We start from the raw sequence: 24846 nt of genomic DNA, 5'->3' as shown, positions 1-24846 counted from the left end.
CTCTTCACGCTACAGTGTACTGTTGTGTATGAGGACGAAGGATTCAGCTGATTTTGCGGATTAATACTTTTATTTTTTGCATCACGCCAGCCAAACGGCTGCAGAAAAATCATTCTGTATGCGGGAGAGGCGTATGCGCCTTTTTGGAGTTTCAAAAGGTTCCCATTCACCGTGGATATTTACTGTGGGACCATTGGACTTACGAGGAAGTGAGTAAACATCTTGTTTTGTATTATGTCAAATACGAATACAGTGATTACAAAGTAAACACTATAAAATTCCTTTAAATAAAGGACTACTTACGTTTGATCATTGATAGGCATGTAAAAAGCTATCCTCACGCTCATTAGCAGTTAGCTGTTAGCACGGTAGCTGCACAACAATTCCAGCCACCCTCCTCCAGGGAACGAACTGTAAATTGCTCTCCGCCGGGCGGTTTGCCGATCCACAAAGAAACTCGACAACCGGGTCGTCATGTCAAATAATCCAGGCTAGTTATGTTTGATTTTCCACTTCGAAGACTTTGAAACATCCCTCGGTTCGGGTTAGCATGTCGGCTAGCTGTCACTCCTTCTGGTCTGTTTACATTCTCCGAAGCCGGGGAAGGGAAATGACATATGTCCGATTTAGGTGTCATAAAATATCGTTCGGGAGGTGTGACAGTAAAGGTAAAGTCGACTGTTTTGACCATTATGGAGTAATTTTGCCATGTCGTCTTGAATAAATGGATTTTTATTATTTTATATTCCATTTAGCACAAGTTATTTGTCATGACCATGCCATTTATTTAGCAATTGGGGAGAGTACTTGGGTAAAAAGAATATCCTGTAAAAATATTGAAGTAAAGAGACAGAAACAATGACATTTTGCCGCTCTCTTCGTCGCGTTTTCCTCATTGTGAATAGTTCCCCCTCGACGGGCTGACTGGTCCTTCTCAAGCCATTTATATAGCTATTGGGGAAAAATACTTGGATAAAAAGAATATCCTGTAAAAATATTGGGAGTAAAGAGACTGAAACAATGACATTTTGCAGCTCTCTTCGTCTCGTTTTCCTCGTTCTGAACAATTCCCCCTCAATGGGCTGAATAGTAAAACCGATGAGCCTAGTCTACCGCTGACGTCATCCACCTGTTGGGGACGCTAAAGCCCTATAATTGTAGGCGTGGCTAACCGGCAGATTAAAAGACTAATTTCTCGTCATCTGCGCTTTGCTAAATTGTTGTGTATAGTCGAATTGTCTCAAAATATGATTCTAATTCACATAATAATGCCATTTAAGACTTTTTTTCTGGTGTCGTATGCTCTTTAAGCCCATACATTTAAAGGTTGGTCATTTTTCACCAAAATCAAGGGGGGGAAATGATTTCAAATAATGTTTTGACCAATATCACTTCTTGAGTTAAGAACATTTCTGAAGAAAAAAAGCTTTTTTTTTCTTTTTTTTTTTCTTTTTAAAGATTAAATATACTCACTTTTTTTTGCTTAAAATAAGAATGTTAAGATTATTTCTTAGATAGCTATTTTTATTTCAAGAAATCTGACTAAAATTCACTTGAAGCACTGGCAGATCATTTCACCTATTTCTATTAGATTTACACTGAAAACAAGGGAATTTAACTAGTCATGAGCCAATCAAACGTGCGTTTGAGAGAGAAAAAAATGGTGTCATTGTAAGTCTGAACTTAATGAAAGTACCGTATTGGCCCGAGTATAAGACAGTGTTTTTTGCATTGAAATAAGACTGAAAAATAAGCGGTCGTCTTATATTCGCGGTCTAGACATTATACTCATTCACGACGCTAGATGGCGCCAGATATCATTGAGGCGATGTTCTGTCACGACAGAGCTCAACTACTCTCCCCATTCACAACGCTAGATGGCGCCAGATATCATTGAAGCGATGTTCTCTCATGACAGATCTCGGCTTCTCTCAAGTTTAACCAGTTTGCAATTTTTTATTGCAATGTTTTTCCTTATTCAGATTTGTTTCAAGACTACAGTCAGTTAGACTTCACTTTGATGGTTAATGCAGTTATTGAGTTTTTGTTGTTTTATCACAATAGATTGGTTTATTTACATGTCAAAAACCAGAAGCCATTCATTTAAGAATGTGATTGCACTTTAGTTTACATATTTAAATGTTCAGATATTGAGATTTGAATGAGGCAAAATAACATCCCTTTTCCTCAAATATATTGTTATAATCATTTGGTTCGGATGTACTGTAATTATTTTCTGTATAAAAATTAATTCGGTGTTCAAAAAGTCTTTTTTTCGAACTTGAATCTTGAAAAAGAGGGGGTCGTCTTATAATCAGGGCAGTCTTATATTCGGGCCAATACGGTAATTCACTTGATAATGGTAGGGTCAATTTTATCCTTACAAAATATGTGAAGACAATCTAAATGACCTCTATAACTGAACTCATTATATATTTCAAATAAGGTTGCCTAAAAGTTGGTGGGGACAATTTCAGCACCTGAAAAGTTCCTAGTGTTATGGCCCTAATGTCCCTATGCAAACCTACGCCATTGATCCATTAACAGAAGGACTAGTATTGTTGTGTTAATGTAATACTTATTAGGGCCAAATAAAAGGAAAAAGAAGGACTATGAGATCTAAGTAGCACTATTGCTACAAGAAAATGTCGTATTATTACGTAGGGTAATGTAGCTGTAATCAGCTACGCGTTTTACGTACATGTACCCGTAGCTGAGAGCTACAACATTAGCCTGGCTAATGAAATATTTCAAATAGATGTTTGCTATGGTTCTTCTTGGGAAACAAAATGTGAAAAAAAAAATTAATTTGTCATGATATGACACAATTTTGCCTTGTCACGACATGGTGAGGCGGTCCAACTCCGAGGCAGCCCACCACCGCAGCTTCAAAAAATCCTAGGGGAAACCCACATCCTCAGTAAGGGTAACGGCGTTGCAAAGATGAGAAAAGTAATTGGATTACTCACTACTGAAAAAGGTAACACCGTTATACTCTAACGCCATTATTAACAAAACTGTTTGCCAGCAATTTTCTAATCAGTCATTGTATTTAATAAAATGTGTGAATTTAAAATGATTACACGTTAATGATGTGATGATTTTATACCAAAAATACTAGTTTTCCACTATAATATGAGCTAGCCACTCAACCAGGACATCTAGAGAGATCCTGCAGTGTTTGCGTCAATCAGTGAATGAAAAGAAGCTCCATCATTAAAATGTGTTTGCTCACGATGCCGTGAGCTTCCGAGAGTTCCAATTTACCTCGTCTGGTACAGTGTCATATTTTTATTTGATAAGATGAAGGGCTCATCAAAGGAACCCATTTTGAGAACCTAGAGGATGGAAAAGTTTAGATTTGAAAGTGTTTTGTTATTTATTTGTGCCACACATAATGCAAAGGTTTTTTTTTTTCCTCCAGAAGTTTTGTCCCTGAGTCATGGCGGACAGGAGAGCGGAAAAATCATGTGAAGAAGCCAGCAGATCGTTAGTCAGGCGGGAGTATGAGGCGGTAGTCAGTCACAGCACGGACACCTTGGCGGTCCTTGCACCCCAAGTCCAATCCACTGGCACCGCCCTCTCGCCAAGCCAGCCTTCCGAAAGCCTCCGCAGTCGTGCCCTGCTTTACCGTATTGCTGCCTTTCTTCAGTTGGTGAGTAGGCTGAGTTTGGCCACACACCATAGAATTCAACATGTTTACACTGTTGTTTAATCTTCTCACCTCCAACAGAAAAAATATGATGAAGCAGATCATGACTGCAAACATGGTAAGCATTTTGCTAAGGAACTTGTTGATTATAGCCATTTGAACTGCACATTTTCTACTTTAACTTTGGAATTCAATCTTTCATTTTTCTTTCCCTTACCATAGTTATGACACACCCTTTTTCACAACACTGTAAAATCTTGCCACTCGTTTTGATTGATCAAATTTATATAGAAACTAAACCTGTTGTTTATTTGGATGCAGATTGTGGAAAGCAGTCCAAATAAAGGCCAAATTTTGCATATGCACTGAAATTTTGTGATATATATATATAAACAGTGGGGCAAATAAGTATTTAGTCAACCACCAATTGTGCAAGTTCTCCTACTTGAAAAGATTAGAGAGGCTTGTAATTTTCAACATGGGTAAACCTCAACCATGAGAGACAGAATGTGGAAAAAAAACAGAAAATCACATTGTTTGATTTTTAAAGAATGTATTTCCAAATTAGAGTGGAAAATAAGTATTTGGTCACCTACAAACAAGATTTCTGGCTGTCAAAGTGGTCTAACTTCTTCTAACGAGGTCTAACGAGGCTCCACCCGTTACCTGTATTAATGGCACCTGTTTTATCTCATTATCGGTATAAAAGACACCTGTCCACAACCTCAGTCAGTCACACTCCAAACTCCACTATGGCCAAGACCAAAGAGCTGTCGAAGGCCAACAGAGACAAAGTTGTAGACCTGCACCAGGCTGGGAAGACTGAATCTGCAGTAGGTAAAACGCTTGGTGTAAAGAAATCAACTGTGGGAGCAATTATTAGAAAATGGAAGACATACAAGACCACTGATAATCTCCTTCAATCTGGGGCTCCATGCAAGATCTCACCCCGTGGCGTCAAAATGACAACAAGAACGGTGAGCAAAAATCCCAGAACCACACGGGGGGACCTAGTGAATGACCTACAGAGAGCTTGGACCACAGTAACAAAGACTACTATCAGCAACACAATGCGGCGCCAGGGACTCAAATCCTGCACAGCCAGACGTTTCCCCCTGCTGAAGAAAGTACACGTCCAGGCCCGTCTGCGGATTGCTAGAGAGCATTTGGATGATCCAGAAGAGGACTGGGCGAATGTGTTACGGTCAGATGAAACCAAAATAGAACCTTTTGGTAGAAACACAGGTTCTCGTGTTTGGAGGAGAAAGAATACTGAATTGCATCCGAAGAACACCATACCCACTGTGAAGCATGGGGGTGGAAACATCATGCTTTGTGGCTCTTTTTCTGCAAAGGGACCAGGACTGATCTGTGTAAAGGAAAGAATGAATGGGGCTATGTATCGAGAGATTTTGAGTGAAAATCTTCTTCCATCAGCAAGGGCATTGAAGATGAGACGTGGCTGGGTCTTTCAGCATGACAGTGATCCCAAACACACAGCCAGGGCAACAAAGGAGTGGCTTCGTAAGAAGCATTTCAAGGTCCTGGAGTGGCCTAGCCAGTCTCCAGATCTCAGCCCCATAGAAAATCTGTTGAGGGAGTTGAAAGTCCGTGTTGCTCAACGACAGCCCCTAAACATCACTGCTCTAGAGGAGATCTGCATGGAGGAATGGGCCAAAATACCAGCAACAGTGTGTGAAAAGCTTGTGAAGAGTTACAGAAAATGTTTGACCTCCGTTATTGCCTACAAAGGGTACATAACGAAGTATTGAGATGAACTTTTGGTATTGACCAAATACTTATTTTCCACCATGATTTGCAAATAAATTCGTTAAAAATCAAACAATGTGATTTTCTGGTGGGGGGGAAGGGGTTCCACATTCTGTCTCTCATTGGTTGAGGTTTACCCATGTTGACAATTAAAGGCCTCTAATATTTTCAAGTGGGAGAACTTGCACAATTGGTGGTTGACTAAATTCTTATTTGCCCCACTGTATCCTAGTATATTTTTTTATGATTTTTTTCCTGATGTTCTTTCCTTTTGTTCTAACCTAGTCCTGGCAGAAGATAGGACTAGTGGAGACGGTTTGCTCCAATCCAGCTTTCGCTCCATGCAGCTGGATGGCAGCCTGCAGGAGGTGGCCAGCATCCTCTCCAAAGCCTTGTTTGGAGAACCCATGGTATGTTGAAAGTACAATATACTGTGAAAGAAGTGCGCAGAGCGTGCTACATCACTTGGCGTGGGGTATGGAAAGATTATTTACTCAAGGGCAACTCAGCTGTAGCCAGCAAGCAGACTAGCATCTCTCTTACTCAAGGGTGAAAGTGGCTAGAATTTCTTGCCGGAACTCTCTGATATAAAGGTCGCCATGTAGCCAGAATTAAAAAAAAAAATTTTTTTTTTTAAAGGTTTGGGGGGTCAAACCTCCTAAAACCACAAAAATGGAAAGAAAACTGCTTTTGGCAGTTACACCTATCAGCAGGAGCAGACTCGGGCGGGGTAGTGGTCCGGGATTCATTGAAAGACTGACCTACTTCATGGACGGTATTGGAAGCCATACGGCCGGCAACACAACTACTTGTACCTTTACCTTGATGAAAAAAAAAAAAAACTACATTTGTTTGGGACAATGATCATATAGTCAACTATAACCCGAGCCCTTAGTTAGCGTACATACTATAATAAATAATAATTACAACAGTATAGTGATTTTAATGTAAACAGGCCACTGATACAATTAACTATAACATGAGTAAAACATTAATTAGAGAACTGTAATCTGATAAATGTGTACATGTAGGACTTTTAATTAGAATTTTCTAAATATGCGTACAATAAAAATGCATACTTTTGAGTGTGTGAGTAGTCAGGTAGGTCCACTACTAATATTCACCAACCCAGGCCAGAATTTATTCAGAATTGTGGATTTACAGTTCCACAAGAAAATGAGATCTGTAACCCGATCAAAATACACATGTAGGACTTTTAATTCATTTTTCTAAATATTGTGACAGTAAAAATGCATAGTTTTGAGTATGGGAGTAATCAAAGAGGTCTACTACTAATATTCACTAACCTTGGCCAGAATTTATTCAAAATTTTGGATTTACAGTACCACAAAATTGAGAATTGTAACCAACCATCTACTAAAATGACCCGTTGCTGAGGGGAATCACATAAGAGTTTACTGACGTGACAGCACACTTAATGCACATGTAGATAGAGCAGTTTTAAGATCAGGTGACTTTATTTCATTTTTTAAATGATGACAATGGTGGCATTATATATTATAGAGTGTTGAGAGTGTTTTTAAGATTTGGGAACAACAGGAGCGCATGGAATCAACTGCCTGGCCACTTGTTCGAAAAGCATTTACCATAATGCTTGGATTATGCGGGTGCGCTAATTTGAGTTTCTGGTCATTTTAGCACAGGAACACGAATGTCCGCTAGCTTGACCGCAGTTTTACGACCCTACTTATTTCTCCAGACACCGGCCCAACGGGGAAATCCCCTGTATCCCCATATGCCAGTCCACCATAGCCTATAAAACACAACACGTTTTACACATGCATTAGGCTATTGTAGTACACTTACTGTAACAAGGAATACATTAGAAACCTCCTTTTCCTAATTTATTATTTCCTCACATCTTAATGCAAAACTTCAATTGTAACTACTTCAGAACATAGGATGTACAGTACATTAAAATTACAGATAATATAACATTGACTTATATATTATTATTTAAAAAAGGTAACATATATTAACAAAAATAAGTACAAATGACTTACATTATGCACAGTCAAATGGAATATATTAAAGATAACGCAAATATTGACTTTTTTTTTATAAAGAAAGAAGTAGCTTAACTTGGGTAAATGAACAAAAATAAGTAAGTGCGGATTACCTATATTGACAAATGTATCACGTTTGAGACAAGCATCTCTGGACATTATTTGAGAAAATTTTTTATTATAAACCTTATTGTGTTCAAGATCACTTTAGTTTGTTTTACCACGAAAACTGCATGTAATTTTTAATGTATCATTTATGATACAAATGCTACACGAGCAATTTATTAGGGTTGTGTACGTCAATCTGACATTAATAGACCGTTTACTGCTTGGAGATGCGTGTGTGGCACCCTGGCAGTTTTTTTTAACATGGAGGTTTGACAGTTGCCGTCGTATTTTCGGGGTCAAAGCACCGTTCCACCCCCAAATTTTTTTCAGACTGTTCCAATCCACTTTGACCCCTGCTCTTACTTCACAATTCACAATTATTAAAACACATTTTCTGACTGTGATTACATTCCAATAGAATGAATTACTGCTGCTTTGAAATCTGCCAGTAGGTGGCAGAGTTTTATCATGCTCATCTCTTAATGCTCTGTGTGATGTTCCATCATTTTCATGTAATTTGTGTTGGCATCTGTCATCAGTGAATAAAGATAAATCAGATTGTAAATTATTTAGACATTATCTGTTCAGCCCTCACTGCCATGAAATGATGCAGATATTAAAACATTTAATGATTGTTTTTATGGAACAACCCGCACACATACTTAACCAAATGTGTCTTTAAGTACATATTCACATTTGTTCATGTTGATTTTCTCCATTTTCTTTTACAGAATGGCATTGTTACAAAAGACATATCCAGACTAAAGATACTGTTTTCAGAAATAGAGGTCAGTACCAAGTCGACATACACACCTCTATCCTTACTCCTCCCATAACGAAACGCGTATAGAAATCGCAAACTCTTAGGCTGGTTCATAGCGCAGGTCTTACTGGACAATTCCAATTTTTTGCCATGTTTTTTGGCCTGCCTGTTCAGAGTGTCTTTGTCCATTGAGCCCCTTCAAGTATTACGCATGCACACTAACTCGCAGTCCGACATGCGCTGAGCAAACTTACCCGCATGAGTGGAAGCATCAAAACAAATGACTACACATGCTGGCTCTACATCATTCTAGGGTGATCATATTTTGATTTCCAAAATGTGGACTCAGCAGGCATAAGTAATCCCCGTTTAGTCTTATTTTCAAAGTTTACATCGATTGATTGAACGCACGCATGCACTGTGCGTGCGTGATGCACACACATACAGTCAGTTTTCCCTGGCCCTCGGCCATGTAAGCAATATTGACGTATTGCTCATTTGGCGCACAGAAAGAAAACTGAGCTTTTTCAGGCTTATTCTTTTTAATTTTTTTCTTATGACTGTGGTCAAGCCTCCCGCCTGCCTAAAAAACGAGTTCAATCTTGGCGCTAAAGCTAATGCACTGCGCCATCATCGCTGCCATAGCTCCCTGCTTCTCTCGCCCTTTGCTGACGTAATTGCTGCATGAATTCCGATTCAGACTGCTGTTTGCTTATACTGTGGAAATAGCATGACAAAATGGTAATTGACTCTTTGTCTACCTCACCATTAACCCATCATTTTGTATATCAGGCTCTAAAGAAGAGTGAGATGGCACCAGAATACACAGATGACCAGGAGGAGGGTAGGCAAAAGTTATCACTAAAGCCCAAATTTTGTGGTCTGCTTAGCATTCAGTAATATTGACTGTTTCACTTTGTGTTTACTGACAGAGGTCCAAGATGGCTGGCAGTTCAGGCCCCCCCCTCGTGGAGTCACCAGCAGTGAGGAGTACACCCTCTGTAAAAGGTAATTAAAATGAGCATGTAATCAATCCATTACGGGTTTGGATGTAAGTATTGAGTTACTTAAATTACCGTATTTTACGGACTATAAGTCGTTTTTTTTTTCATAGTTTGGCTGGGGGTGCGACTTATACAATGGAGCGACTTATTTGTGAAATTATTAACACATGATTATATCATTTCACATGTTATTTTGGTGTTTGAAGTGACACTGACGATTGGGTAAACGTGTTAGCATGTTCTTTATGCTACAGTTATCTGAATAACTCTAAATAGCTATGTTACGTTAACAAACCGGCCACGTTCGCATTTTGTTGTTCATGCATCATGTAACATCATACTGTACACTTATTCAGCATGTTGTTTTCTATTGTATTTTATTCTAAATTGCCTTTCAAGATGACATATCTGTTCTATGTGTTTGATTTTAGCAAGTACATTTCCCCCAAAAATGCGACTTATGCTCCGGTGCGACTTATGTTTTTTCTTTTTTGTTGGGCATTTTATGGCTGGTGCGATTTATACTCAGGTCCGACTTATTATAGTCCGAAAAATACGGTATGTCAAGCCAATGTTGCATGTAATACTTGCCTGGTAGCAAAAAAAAAAAAAAAAGTGATTTATGGAATAATGAGTTGCTTATGAATATCACATTTGCCACTGGGATTAGGATGTCTTTAACAAGTCTTTCCATAGACTTCATAATGTATTGACGGGACCTGGGGCGTGGGGCCGATTCATAGGGGGCCTATCTCTGTCAAAGCTGACCGAGTGGAAACACAAAGAGCTTTTTCTGTTGAAAATTCTTGTGGATAAATGCTTAAATCCCTGAATTCTTTATAGATATGGACTTAAAACAGTCTCGATTCTTGGTTAAAAGCAAAAGAAACCGTGCAGGTAGCATTTATTTTAAGTAAATATGTCGAATGTGCAGTTCGTCTTTAAGTTCACTGTGGCGCCGCCTTACCACAAGTCCACAACAAAGAGCTTTTTACGTTGAAATTCTTGTGGATAAATGCGTAAATCCCTGAATTCTTTATAGATATGGACGTAAAACAGTCTCGATTCTTGGTTAAAAGCAAAAAAATTAAAACGTGCGGGTAGCATTTATTTTACGTAAATATTGCGAACTATGAGGCTAGTCACTTAGGAAATTTGCGGCCGCCATATGTAAACAAAGAGCTTATTCTATTTAAACTTCTTGGGAATTAATTCTTAAATCCCTGAATTCTTTATAGATATGGACGTAAAACAGTCTCGATTCTCGGTTAAAAGCAAAAAAAAACATGCAGGTAGCATTTTATGTAAATATTGCGAACTATGAGGCTAGTCATTAAGGAAATTAGTGGCCGCCATATGTGAACAAAGAGCATTTCTGTTGAAAATTCTTGTGAATAAATACTAAACTCCCTGAATGCTTTATAGATATGGATGTAAAAAAGTCTCGATTCTTGCTTAAACGCAATTAAAAAAACGTGCAGTTGCATTTACTTTACGTAAGGTAGTATAGAAGTATAAGTATAAAGCCAATGCTGTAGCGGATAATTTCTCCTATTGATTTTTTTCACGTTTCAAAATGCATACATGGTACAAAAAAGTATAATAATTACCTTGAATCCTCGAACAAATCACTCCTCAGACAATCCTTCCTGTTTGTATGCAGCACAGCTTTTTTTACTTTTTCAACCTAAATCCGGTGTTAGCTCGCTGCTGCATGTGACCGACTGCTAATAAATGAAACGGAGTGTTGGACAGCCCCTTTCAGGAAGGCGTGAAGCAGTGAATGGGGAATATGTCATGTCAATACATTATGAAGTCTATGGTCTTTTATTGCCAGTATTGTTTGCCATCAGCTTCCCTGTAGGATATAAAAGTCACTCAAATAACATTTTATATTGAAGTTTTTCAAATTAGCAGGAAAATGTTACAAAACTGTCATGGACGACTTGTTAAATTCGTATATAATGTGAATAAAAATTTATGAAAGTGATGAGGCAAATCTGATAACCTAAACGGGAAGTTGGAGCGATATATATAATCACACTGTTCGCGTCTTCTTTAGGTACTTAGAACAGGGTCTGTGTCGGTACGGGGCACAGTGCACGTCAGCCCACTCCCAGGAGGAGCTGATGGAATGGCAGAAACGCTACGCATCACGCCTCATCCGTCTCAAGCAACAGCAGGAGAGCAAACACTTTACTGAAAATTACATGGAGACACTAATAGAGAAGTGGATGAACTCGCTGTCCCCAGAGAAAGTGGTACGTTTCTCAGTCAATTAAAAAAAACAGCAAATACAAAACTTAATACAGCAGATACTGTGCTGAAGGTACATAATGTGTATTAAGTACCAACACAATCAATCTGTGGCCCTTTACAATAATTCCTTTTGGGGTATTTCTTTGCTCTTTTTGGGGTTCGGATCAGTGGGTGTCGTTATTGTTTGTCAACTGTGAGCCTTTATTTCTCTGTAGAAGCAGGGCCGACCCAGGCCATTTGGGGGCCCTAAGCAAAATAATGCAAAGGGACCCATATTTTTGGCCCACCATTTTGTCACAGTGTACTGTGAAACCCATACATGCAATTCAAGCCATACGTCCATATTTTGTATATTAATCAGATTGTGTTGCACTGCATACTTCAAACTTCTCACCCCAAATGATTGTCAGTACTTACAGTAGATAGCGCCAAACCTTTTTCTAAAAGAGGAAAGAAAGAAGTTGAGGAAGAACTTATATTTTTTTAAGCTTGTAATCAAGTATCAAAACTCACAAAGTCAAATAAAGCAAACTGTAGTAAAAAAAAATAGAATATAAATTAAACAATTGCCAGATTGGGGGCCCCCTAGTGGTCAGGGGCCCTAAGCAGCTGCATCGTCTGCATATAGGCTGGGCCGGCGCTGTGTAGAAGTAACATACATTTCAAATTAATGTATTCAGGAATTTCACCTATTTTTCTCTTTCCAGCTTAGTGACTGTTTAGAAGGAGTCAGTGTTGAAACCAGTTCAAGCCTTTCTCTTACCGTCACCACCAAAAAATCCTTCCACTCGTGGACCTTTTCATTGGTCTGCAAGGTAGGAAAATGTTATTCACCCCCACCACCACTATGTTAAATACAAGAAATTGTTTAATGCCAGTACTACTGAATGGAAAAATTTTGCAGTTCAGACTGAATCACATAAATTTGGTTGATTGCAGCCATTGTGCACCCTATTTCACTAAACATCATTTTAAGTGTATAAGATGCTCTCCAGTGTAAAACATCGTTCCATGATCACACTTTAACAGCTGATTTTTACCAGGAACCAAATCATTTGGCAACAGTAATTACAGTCACCAGCTTTGTCAGGTTTCTAATCATTTATTCCATCAACTCGGCTCGAGTCTGCTGTTGACGCCGGGATTGAAACAGAAAATAAAGTCAGCCCCGCGGTGCGTTCAGGTACAGGAAAAAAAGTCTGTCAAATTAGAATCTGATTCGTTACATTATTACAGGTATTAACATTATTATTATTGCTATTATTATATTATTGTTATTTTCATTTGTATTCATAATTTATTTGTTTTGCTCTTTGTAATTGCTATTTGCAATAGTAACAGCAGTATTTATTAAGGATTTAGTATAGGATTTGGGGCTGTGGAATGAATTAATGGAATTTAGTGCTGCAACGATTAATCGATTAACTCGAGTATTCGATTACAAAAAAATATTTGAATTAAATGTTGTTGCTTTGAGTATTCGTTTAATAAAAGTGGCGTAATGGTTTATTTTGAAAGTGTTTGCAATTAGTTTTATTGATTAGGGTGGATACACTGCCCTCTGGTCTGCCTCTGTTCACATGGCTGAATCCAACTGCTCCCTGTTAAGACAAACGTAAGCTAAGTTTTTGTTTGAGCTAACGTTTTTTAATGCATTAAGAATTTAGTTTATAGGTATATTTAGCCATTTTCGTGGGAATATGTGCCTGAACCATTTGTTAAGACCATTGTAAAAAAAACCTTAGCATTTTATAGCATTTAAGCTAGCGGACTTTTTCTATGTAAGTTAGCCAAATGTTATTTTGTTGTACATAGATCCTCATTTAAAACAAAAAAAAATTATACCGTTTGAGGCTCAGCTGAGGTATTTTAATTTTTCATGTTCCTTATCCCGATTACTCAATTATTAGAACTAACTACTCCATCGATTAATCGACTACTAAAATATTCGATAGCTGCAGCCCTAATGGAATTACAATGTATTCTTATGGGAAAATCCTGCTCGACATACGACCATTTCGACTTACAAACAAGCTCCTGGAACGAATTAACTTCGTATGTAGAGGTACCACTGTACTTCCTTCTTAAAATTAGTTACCTGTCTTTTTACCTGACATGTACCAGGGAGATTTACAGTTCAGTGTTTTAGTTGTCTTCCACTCCTGAACTCGAAGCTGTCTGGATATGCGCAGATGTTGCCTAAGTGTTTCAAAAAGGACAAAATCAGGACAAAAATAAATCTTTAAAAAGAAAAACACCAAAATATGTAATTCATCGTTTCTACTCTGTTTTGGATCAGCCTCCCAGGAAACTGTATCGCATAGCACTGCTCTACGATGCCCACAGACCACACTTTTCCATCAAGGGGGTCTCTGCTGGGGAGCAGCAACAAACTGTGTCCGCTGGTTCTCAGGAGTGGACTCCACAAAATGAATCAACAGGTATGGGTTTTATAGATTATGGCCACGAGTCAGAGTATATTACAGAGTAAGTTTTACGGACTAAGAAAAGTACAAGCAAATTCAGTCCTTTGTGCTTTTTTTCTCATTTCATTTTATTTTAATAAACAGCGGTGGCAGACAATGGCATTGATCACTGCATCTACAAGGTCACTGTGGACTTCACCACAGAGATCTTTGGCACCTTCAGACAAACCATAGTTTTTGACTTTGGCTCAGAACCAGTGCTGATGCAGCGAATCATGGTGGATGCTGCCTCTATTGAAGGTTTGCCAAAAGATATTTTTTTTAGTATATAAATATAGAGGACGCAGTGAAAAGAATCAACAATAACTGAATTTCTGAAACTTGTTTTGTTTTGTTTTCTAGATATAGAACATTTGATGGCAGCCAGACAGCAGCTCTTGATGACTACTAAACGTTGGGACTCTTCCTGTAAAACTCTTGTTGCATTCACACCTAATGAGACCATGTGTGATCTGGAGCGCAGTCTTCTTGCCCGCTATCAAATCCCACTGTCTGCTGACCAGCTTTTCACTCAGTCAGTTCTGGACAAGACTCTAACCAGAGAAAACTACCAGGCCCGGCTACATGATCTCCTCTATATAGAGGAGATTGCACAATGTAAAGAAGTGAGCAAGTGAGTAACTTTTTTCCATTTTTATGTTACTTGGTAGAGGTGTAACACGGCAGTAAAATGCTAATTTTGGTTCAATTCAGATACTTGGAAGTGCTCGGTTCGGTTAATTTATCATGCGAAAATAAGGCACAAAAAAAACGTAAACAATAGAAATCTGGAAACAGTAGTGACCTACCTGGAAGATATTTGAATATATTACACTCTGAATTTTGAAATAAAAAAAAAATAATTTACAAAAAAAAAGACTAATTTTTAACAATAATAAAACCTGAAAGTGTAAACTTTGAACCCTTGGCAGCAACAGCCTGAACATGACAAATGTAACTATTCTATTCAAGTGTCACGCTTGTGGCTAGAAAACTTTTCAACATTCTTGGCAGAAGGCACAGATCTGGTTAGGGTGACAATGTCAAGCAAAAAAATTTTTTTTGTTCGCCTAGCTGTAACATTTATTGTTGGATTAACATATCCGTGCAGCAATGTCGGCACAGCTTTGGTTTTATCCAGTTTTCTTAATTGGTAACTAACTGGAAAGTCCAAAAGTGTTCCCCGCATTAGCACCGGTGGTAACGTCTCCCAAAGAGGTAAGGACCGAGCCGAGTGCCTGGCGCTAGCAGCTTGAGGCGGGCCAACGCTGGAAGAGACCGTAGTGAATTAGCTTCGCAGCCCTCTTGTTCAATAGTATCTGATGATTAAGGTGTCTGTGTAGAAACTCCCCAAGAACGTCATCTCCACACTGAGTGCTTAGCTTGGGCTAGTCATATTTTTTTACAGTGCCTTGCAAAAGTATTCGGCCACCTTGAACCTTGCAACCTTTCGCCACATTTCAGGCTTCAAACATAAAGATATAAAATTTTAATTTTTTGTCAAGAATCAACAACAAGTGGGACACAATCTTGAAGTGGAACAAAATTTATTGGATAATTTAAACTTTTTTAACAAATAAAAACTGAAAAGTGGGGCGTGCAATATTATTCGGCCCCCTTGCGTTAATACTTTGTAGCGCCACCTTTTGCTCCAGTTACAGCTGCAGGTCGCTTGGGGTATGTTTCTATCAGTTTTGCACATCGAGAGACTGACATTCTTGCCCATTCTTCCTTGCAAAACAGCTCGAGCTCAGTGAGGTTGGATGGAAAGTGTTTGTGAACAGCAGTCTTCAGCTCTTTCCACAGATTCTCGATTGGATTCAGGTCTGGACTTTGACCTGGCCATTCTAACACCTGGATACGTTTATTTTTTTTTAACCATTCCATTGTAGATTTGGCTTTATGTTTTGGATAAATCTCCGTCCCAGTCTCAGGTCTTGTGCAGATACCAACAGGTTTTCTTCCAGAATGTTCCTGTATTTGGCTGCATCCATCTTCCCGTCAATTTTAACCATCTTCCCTGTCCCTGCTGAAGAAAAGCAGGCCCAAACCATGATGCTGCCACCACCATGTTTGACAGTGGGGATGGTGTGTTCAGGGTGATGAGCTGTGTTGCTTTTACGCCAAACATATCGTTTTGCATTGTGGCCAAAAAGTTCAATTTTGGTTTCATCTGACCAGAGCACCTTCTTCCACATGTTTGGTGTGTCTCCCAGGTGGCTTGTGGCAAACTTTAAACGAGACTTTTTATGGATATCTTAGAGGAATGGCTTTCTTCTTGCCACTCTTCCATAAAGGCCAGATTTGTGCAGTGTACGACTGATTGTTGTCCTATGGACAGACTCTCCCACCTCAGCTGTAGATCTCTGCAGTTCATCCAGAGTGATCATGCGCCTCTTAGCTGCATCTCTGATCAGTTTTCTCCTTGTTTGAGAAGAAAGTTTGGAAGGACGGCCGGGTCTTGGTAGATTTGCAGTGGTCTGATGCTCATTCCATTTCAATATGATGGCTTGCACAGTGCTCCTTGAGATGTTTAAAGCTTGGGAAATCTTTTTGTATCCAAATCCGGCTTTAAACTTCTCCAAAACAGTATCTCGGACCTGCCTGGTGTGTTCCTTGGTTTTCATAATGCTCTCTGCACTTTAAACAGAACCCTGAGACTATCACAGAGCAGGTGCATTTATACGGAGACTTGATTACACACACGTGGATTCTATTTATCATCATCGGTCATTTAGGACAACATTGGATCATTCAGAGATCCTCACTGAACTTCTGGAGTGAGTTTGCTGCACTGAAAGTAAAGGGGCCGAATAATATTGCACGCCCCACTTTTCAGTTTTTTATTTGTTAAAAAAGTTTAAATTATCCAATAAATGTTGTTCCACTTCACGACTGTGTCCCACTTGTTGTTGATTCTTGACAAAAAAATTAAATTTCATATCTTTATGTTTGAAGCCTGAAATGTGGCGAAAGGTTGCAAGGTTCAAGGGGGCCTAATACTTTTTCAAGGCACTGTATGATTGAAAAATGCATGAAACATAACCGAAACGGTACACAAGTGAACCGAACCAGTCCGATCATGCAAAACTGAAAAGGTTCAATACAGCCACGTGAAGCATTACACCCCTAGTACTTGAGCTTTTCTATAATTAGGGCCAAATGGTTAATTGTTAACACACTTTACAACAGTTTTCTTCTACCCTCAATTGTCCACTTGATTCAAAGCAACACGACTTAATTTTAACATCTTTTTTGTTAACTCATTTGCTCCCAAAAACATATAAATACGTTCTATTTTGAATTGTTTTAGTGTCCCAAGAACGTATTTATACGTCTTTTACGTTTTTTTTTTTTTTTTCCCCACAAGAGACATCTCTAGGTTGTGATGCAACTTTGCTCCAAAGCACAATGCTCAAAATCCGTTTTAAAGCAATAAAACTGGCCACTAGAGGGCAGTAGCACATTTGGTAAGAACTCATATCGGACCATGAAAGGAGATTAATGGGGCTGTCAAACGATTAAAATTTTTTAATTGAGTTAATCACAGCTTAAAAATTAATAAGTCATAAGTTCAATAGTTTAGTTATGTGTAAATAAATTGTTACTTTGCTATTAAAAGGTCTATTTGTCTTGTTGTTTATGTTGTTTTGTAGAAGGAAACATTATGATGTTTGGGATGTCACAAAAGCAAAAAATAGCTGTGTTAAAGTCAATATTTGAAATGTATGCTTTTACAAAAAGCACAATTGCTCTGTTTTTTCATCAGAAACGGGAAAATTGCTCAAACTGAGCAATTTTCTAATGCTGATTTCTTAATGAATGGAAAAAGATATGAACTAACTTTTTTTTCCTGCTGAAAGAAGAGAGTCTAATCTTTCTTTTGTTGGGTTTATATGTAAGGTATGTTTATATGGCAATAGAACAGAATTTTCAGTGGGCCTTGCAAAATCAGTCAAAATCCAGTAAAACGGCCAGGAGCGAAGGGGGTTGCTCCGGTGAAAATGGCTGCGAGTGAATGAGTTAAGAGTTCTATGGTCTGCAGTATTTATAGTGTCTTTGTTGTTACTGTGTTGTTTGTGTTCTCGCCAAGGTTTAACATCAAAGTGAACCTGCAGCTGGTATCCAGCTTCATGCTAACTGGCATTTCAGTTGGAGCCAAGTATGCCCAGAATGGACAACTTTTTGCACGTTTCAAACTCACCAAAACACTGTCTGAGGTATTGATTCAATTGAATTCTCATAGTAATGCTTATAGGTCTTTATATATTCTGAGCTTGTTCAATACATCACTATTCTTTCCTCTTAGGATACACTGGCAGGACGCCTAGTGATGACCAAGGTGAATTCAGTTCTTTTCCTGCCTTTGGGCTGGGAGGGCGTCAGCAGCCAGCCACCTCCGGGAGTCAGAGAGCGCGTCTACGAAGCTGTGATTGAGGAAAAGACCAAGGAATACATCTTCCTCAGGATCTGCAAAGACTGCTGTGATGAACTTGGACTACTACCTGACAGGAAAATCCAGGTTGTGCTTTATATTGTATACTAGAAAGTTGAAATGCCAGGATTTCATAATATATAAAATTGAGACCAAGATAATTCATTTCTGGTTTTGTATTTGTGATAAGTGGAGTAAAGCGGTTGGTTTAAAATGTCTGTTTAGTCTACCTGTGATTTTACCTCTAAATCAGGTGGAGCTCCAGTTCCAGCTAAACAGGCTTCCACTGTGTGAAATGCATTATGCCCTGGATCGCATCAAGGATAGTAAGGACAACAGCATTCTTTTCCCTGATGTAAGCCTTGTTCCAACCATCCCTTGGAGCCCAAACAGGTATACACACTTCAACGAAGCAATTTCACGGAAATAATACTGTAATACACATAGCTGCTAATAATGATTATTTGAATAAGTGTTGTTTTTGGCAGCCCTTTTAATATTCGTCTTAGTCTCAGTGATCCCCAACCACCGGGCCGGATACCGGTCCGTGGCGCATTTGCTACCGGGCCTCAGAGAAATACCTGTCTTGTCTATTGACTAATCCGAGTAGAGATTTGCGTACGTCGCCATCTAGTGTTTGGCCTCCATTACTGGGGTGTTTGCACGCCTATAGCAGGTAATAGATTCCGTTTATAGATTGTGATGTAATACTAATAAGAGATGCTAAGTAAGATAGATTCGGACAGTCAAAAATTCCAAATATATCCCGTATGCATCAGATACCGTTTATCCAGCCCACTGCTAACAGGTAATAGCTTCAAAAGGCATAAAAATAACTTCTACAAACCCTGCTCTTATATTTACTGATTCCATCTTTTTCCACCTCAGGCAGTGGGATGAACAGCTGGATCCTCGTCTGAATGCCAAGCAGAAAGAAGCCATTCTCGCCATCACCACCCCTCTGTCTATCCCACTGCCCCCAGTCCTCATCATTGGACCCTATGGTACTGGCAAGACGTTCACCCTGGCACAGGCTGTCAAACACATTCTCCGCCAGGAAACCAGCAGGTCTGTTTTTTTTTTTTTTCTATTCCTATTTCTTTGTATTTCTAACATTCCCCCCCCCCACCATTCTTTCTATGTGTTTATGTAATTTGTGTTGATTTCGCTTGTTTGGATCGGGCAGATACCTACAATGAATTGTGAAGTTTCTTCTAGGGCTGCAGCAATCGTAGTCGTTTAATCGATGAAGTAGTTAGTTCAAATAATCATGCAATCTGATAAGGAACATGAAAAATTAAAGTACCTGAGCTGAGCCTCAAACTGTATAAAAAAATAGCAATAGCAAAAGTCCGCTAGCTTAAATGCTATAAAACGCTAACTTTAAAATTTTTTTTTTTTTTTTTTTTAACAATGCTCTTAACAAATGGTTTAGGCACATATTCCCACAGAAAACAGCTAAATATACCTATAAACTAAATTACGAATGCATTTAAAAAAAAAAAAAAAAAATTTGCTCAAACTAAAACTTGGCTTATGTTGGTCTTAACATGGAGCAGGTGGATTCAACCATGTGAAATGAGGCAAACTAGAGGGCAGTGTATCCACCCAAATCAATAAAACTCAATGCAAACACTTTCAAAATAAACCAATACAAAGCCACTTTAATTAAACGAATACTCGAAGCAGCAAAATTGAGTTCGTTTTTTTTTTTTTTCCGAATCGAATACTCGAGTCAATCGATTAATCGTTGCAGCACTAATTTCTTCTGATGAAAACATTACCAAGTAACATAAGCACATTGAACTATTTTTCGCTCCTATATGAAAAATAAATGAGATACTTCAGTTTTTTAAGTGACAGCAGGTTGGCTATATGTTACATAAAGAGGCGAAACAATAGGAAGATGGGTAACAAATTCAGTATTTATTTTTTTTTCATTCTGAATGCATGTAATATTCAATGGTGAGGATAAATTATAGATGTTTTAAAAGCCAAGACGAGCACAGGTGGCCGTTGTAGTTTTGCGACATATACCCATGTTACTCCGACAACAGGGAATATAACCTATGATGTACTCCAGCCAGGAGCATATCATGGTATTGCTATTGCTTAATATTTAACAATCTGTTAGCTGATGTAGCCATGCAGTTGTGTGCAGTGCAAACCGCAATTCCAGTGAAAATTGAACATTGTGTTAAACAGGAAAAAAACAGAAGGCAATGGTTTTCAAATCCTTTTCAACCTATATTCAATTGAATTTGCTAGCAAGGAAAGATATTTAATGATGTATGATTTATCTCTGTAATTTGTCTTTTTTTCATGCAGGGTTCTAATCTGCACCCACTCCAACAGTGCAGCTGACCTTTACATTAAGGACTACCTTCATCCTTATGTTGAAGCAGGCAATCCACATGCCAGACCTCTCAGGTATGAACATGCACACTTAAGACCTTACAGCTGGCATCCAATGCATGCTTCATATGGCTCTGACATGCTATTTCTTAGGCACACATTTTTCTGCTTAAGATTTCAAGGATTAAAATAAATAAGTAAAATAAAACCCTAATGCACTATTTAAAATTTGAAAAAAATGAGTTATATCTGAGGATGAAAAAACATGCAGAACATTGCTGCCAATAAGATCTGGTCACAAGAACTTATACTATTAAACCTGAATGAGATTTAGTTCTAGTTTTCTCTTTTTCTAGGGTATACTTTCGCAACCGCTGGGTGAAGACGGTCCATCCGGTGGTCCAGCAGTACTGTTTGATCGCAAACACACAGGTCACTTTTAAAATGCCCACAAGGGATGATATCCTCAGGCATCGTGTGGTTGTCGTTACCCTCAGCACTTCTCAGTACCTCTGCCAACTTGATTTGGAGCCTGGTGAGTCTTATTTAATTTCAGGTATATATTTCAGTGAAATATAATGTTCAGATTGTCACAAACGCTCAGCGTAATTCCTGAAGCATAATGTGCAATTTCTTGATGAAGCAAAATTTTTAAAATCTTTCAAATCATATGGACCAGGATGGAACTGGACTACTGCCTCTTAAATGAGGATTTAATCCTGTATTGACTAACTTTTCCAGGAGAGGGCAATACTTTCCTACAACATCACTCACGGTGCTTACTACTGACCTCGGAAGTGGTACATAAAAATGACATCACTGCCGAGTTACGAGCCTTTCAGTTATGAAGTTGACAAATACAAGATGGCGACCTCTGTGAAAGTTACTAGTGCTTGCCTTGTTTGAATGTAAACTATGGGAAAATATGCGGTAACTGCATAGAAGCTGGTGTGTTTGCCAGTGTGTTATAAACACCTGAGTAACTAACATGCTTATGCGGGTGGCCAAATGGGGAGTTGGATTTTGAAGTTCCCATCTGAGGTCATGAATGGACATTAAAAAATAAGTCGTAACTTGTCCATTTCTCATGAGGTTTCCCATAGGTTCAGGATATCTTTTTTTCTGAGCTTTAAAGCAGTTTTTTTGTTCTGAGCTTCCATTGTTGTCAGTGATTGAGAAATTTCAGATAGGCTATCTGTTAATTATATTGATAACTATTAGTGTTACTGTGGTTGCATTTATGAAGTGACAAATGGTATCAACATACGTCGGTGGTTTGACTTAGAGCCGTTGACTGCAATGTTTCAGATGATGACCATTCATGATTTATTGCTACTCTTTTACAAAAATATAAGGGAAGCTTGCAGATGTTGACTTAATATTATTAAATATTAGAGAAAATACAAAACTATAAAGCTGAACTGGTAGATGGTGTATGTGTATGACCAATAATAAAACAGGGTTTAGCTCTAGGCCTGTGTGACCGGCGTTGCATGGAGTCGAGCCGCACAGCGCGACACGTCCAGCACGGCAGGCCAGTGCTATGACCACCAAGCCAAAAGCCCGGGCTAGCAGCTTTGGCTGCCAGCGCACCCACTTGAAGGCATAGGGAGGGAGGTTTCCACACACAACGGACCCGCGGGTACCCGTTACACTCACCCCCTTAAACCTTCACTGCCAATCCGGGTCACGGCACTAATGCAACCAGTGTTGCATGGATCCGCGCAATGCGATCGGTCCCCCTCGTCCAAGTCAGGACTCGCACCCGCACGCACAACGTGTCCAGCACGGCAGGCGAGTGCTCTGACTACTAAGCCAAAAGCCCGGGCTAGCAGCTTTAGCTGCCAGCGCACCCACTTGAAGGCATCGGGAGGGAGGTTTCCACGCACCACACACAACGGACCCGAGTGTACCCGTTACACGGTACACCTGCCTAATATGTCGTTTGAACATCGCCATCGCAATTTGAGTATGCACGATAGCCCTGGGATTTTTTTTTCTTCTTCATAAAAGCAAGTTGTGCAGAGACATGGCTTCCAGTTTCCGTTTTATATACACCAATCTTCATCAGTGACAAATAATCCACTTTAGCCTGGGTTAAACAGTATCATATGAATACTAAGGCGGTCCCAATCGATATTTTTGCATGCGAGTCCAAATCACCTGATACCGAGTCCAGATCCGATGCTGAAAAAAAAAAAAGTTTTTGTTTTTTTGCTTTGAGCGTCACGCTGCCGAGAACAGCCTCTCACTTACACAATGAATGAATTGCCACAACACACTTCAGACTGTGTACCAAGCTTAGCGATGATTAACACATTTGTGCATTTGATCGTAGAGCTACCGAGGGGTCTCTGGCCGGATCAAAGCTACAAACCTGTCAATCATCGTTAACTAAGAAAAAAAAAAACGCCAGCTGCACTAGTGACCAAAAAACAGTTTGGTCGCGCTGCTTTTCAGAAGGGAGGGTGAGAGGCTGTATGAGCATGAGGCAGAAAAACATAAATATATATTTTTTAATTAAAAGTCCGATCCTTCTAACCCAATTCCAATCCTTTGGAAAATTGCCTGATCGGCCTGATTTCTGATCATGTGATCGGATCGGGACATCTTTAATGAATACAATGTGGTCTTAGTGAGTCAACCAGTCTTATCAAACAGAGCTATTCAAGTCTGGTGAAAATTCTAGTTTTAATTTCACAATATAAATCGCAATATATCGCCAAAAAAATTGCAATGCCAGATTTTCCAATATCCTTCAGCCCTATTTAGCTCTGTTATTGCTTCTTGAGGATATCTCAAGAAAAGCCTTGTTCATCTAGTTTACTACAGTTTAATTGTCCCTATAGACTCTGTGACACAGGCAAGTATTCAGTGAGTGATTACCGGTACACTCATTTAAGTAGCGTGAAAAGAATAGGTGATAGGCCCACTTTGTCAGTGCAAGCAAATTACTGTCACTTATTACATCAGTGAAGAGGGGGGCTTTATAGCATGGGAATGCCATCTGCTTGTTTAAATGTACTTTACTTCATTAGCCTACTCCCCTCTTTACATCTCTAGCTCGCCTGGTGTTTGATGGTGATGTAAACCGTTAGGAGGCAATAGCAGCTGAAAACACCTACCAAGTTGCTATCACAAATCCTCAAAGCTGTGTTTGGATTCTCTGGAAAGATGTTTTTACTGTTAAATGTTATCCTATCACTCTTGTTTATGGACTCAAAATGGGAATTGGAGAGAATGGGTTTCGGTTCAAAAAGCCTTTTTGACCAAATTGATGTTACCAAACCAGTAGTTGGGTTGACGCAAGCACAGAGCGTGCACTTCTGTTGCTACAAGACAGGCCTGTGGGTGTGTTTGCTCGGTGTAGCTATTAGCACTTAACAGTGGAACAGCACCTGTGACATTCACTTCCTGCCTTTAGATATTCTCTTTTCTTGCCCCCTTTGAGCAGCTAAAGCTCTTGTGTACCAGTTGGATGTAAAGTGTTTAACTTGGCATTTCGTACGAAATAGTCATTTTACCAACAAATCTAATCTTTGTGTCCTTTGCTTCCCATTGTACCTTGATTTTCTTCAAAATGCAGCCTTAGTACAAAATTTACTATGTGCAGTAACATACGCTAACAAAACAGAAAATAATATATTTTGTCCTTTCCATTTAGGCCTTTTCACTCACATTTTGTTGGATGAAGCTGCCCAGGCCATGGAGTGTGAGACGATCATGCCATTTGCCTTAGCTAGCAGTACAACCCGCATTGTGTTGGCTGGAGACCATATGCAGGTAAATGGCAGGATTAAATGGCTACCGCAGGATACAGATTTCTATTCTGCACAATTCTATGATAACTGAATTATGTTTGCGTACCAAGATGTCATCACAGTATATTGCTTTCTTAATTTGATCAAAATAACCATTTCATTTGTCTGAAATCAGAAGAGAACAGCCTTGATTGAGCTGCCCCACCAGCTCCATTACTGATAATGCAAACATCGTGCTCAGGGAAGC

At 39.1% G+C, this 24846-nt stretch overlaps 1 protein-coding gene across 4 annotated transcripts in view; it reads left to right on the top strand.

Annotated features, from left to right (window-relative positions):
* helz (helicase with zinc finger) overlaps nucleotides 1-24846 on the top strand; it is a 66319-nt gene that overhangs the window by 17645 nt on the left and 23828 nt on the right. For 3 of the 4 annotated variants that reach the window (XM_057842975.1, XM_057842977.1, XM_057842979.1), the window contains 18 exons: nucleotides 3425-3655; nucleotides 3734-3770; nucleotides 5708-5832; nucleotides 8289-8345; nucleotides 9113-9164; nucleotides 9253-9328; nucleotides 11387-11585; nucleotides 12291-12398; nucleotides 13883-14024; nucleotides 14154-14309; nucleotides 14412-14682; nucleotides 18142-18268; nucleotides 18358-18570; nucleotides 18737-18876; nucleotides 19372-19551; nucleotides 20812-20913; nucleotides 21195-21373; nucleotides 24503-24621. In XM_057842975.1, the coding sequence (XP_057698958.1) occupies nucleotides 3443-3655; nucleotides 3734-3770; nucleotides 5708-5832; nucleotides 8289-8345; nucleotides 9113-9164; nucleotides 9253-9328; nucleotides 11387-11585; nucleotides 12291-12398; nucleotides 13883-14024; nucleotides 14154-14309; nucleotides 14412-14682; nucleotides 18142-18268; nucleotides 18358-18570; nucleotides 18737-18876; nucleotides 19372-19551; nucleotides 20812-20913; nucleotides 21195-21373; nucleotides 24503-24621 (2496 nt within the window). In that variant the 5' untranslated portion in view covers nucleotides 3425-3442. The remainder of the gene's footprint in view (nucleotides 1-3424; nucleotides 3656-3733; nucleotides 3771-5707; nucleotides 5833-8288; nucleotides 8346-9112; nucleotides 9165-9252; nucleotides 9329-11386; nucleotides 11586-12290; nucleotides 12399-13882; nucleotides 14025-14153; nucleotides 14310-14411; nucleotides 14683-18141; nucleotides 18269-18357; nucleotides 18571-18736; nucleotides 18877-19371; nucleotides 19552-20811; nucleotides 20914-21194; nucleotides 21374-24502; nucleotides 24622-24846) is intronic. The other variant, XM_057842978.1, reaches the window with a different exon arrangement.

This window comes from Corythoichthys intestinalis, chromosome 8 (assembly GCF_030265065.1).
Source record: "Corythoichthys intestinalis isolate RoL2023-P3 chromosome 8, ASM3026506v1, whole genome shotgun sequence".
In the NCBI taxonomy this organism is placed as follows: Eukaryota; Metazoa; Chordata; class Actinopteri; order Syngnathiformes; family Syngnathidae; genus Corythoichthys; species Corythoichthys intestinalis.
The sequence above is the reverse complement of the archived record's forward strand: the minus strand, read 5'-3'. Positions and strand labels throughout refer to the sequence as shown.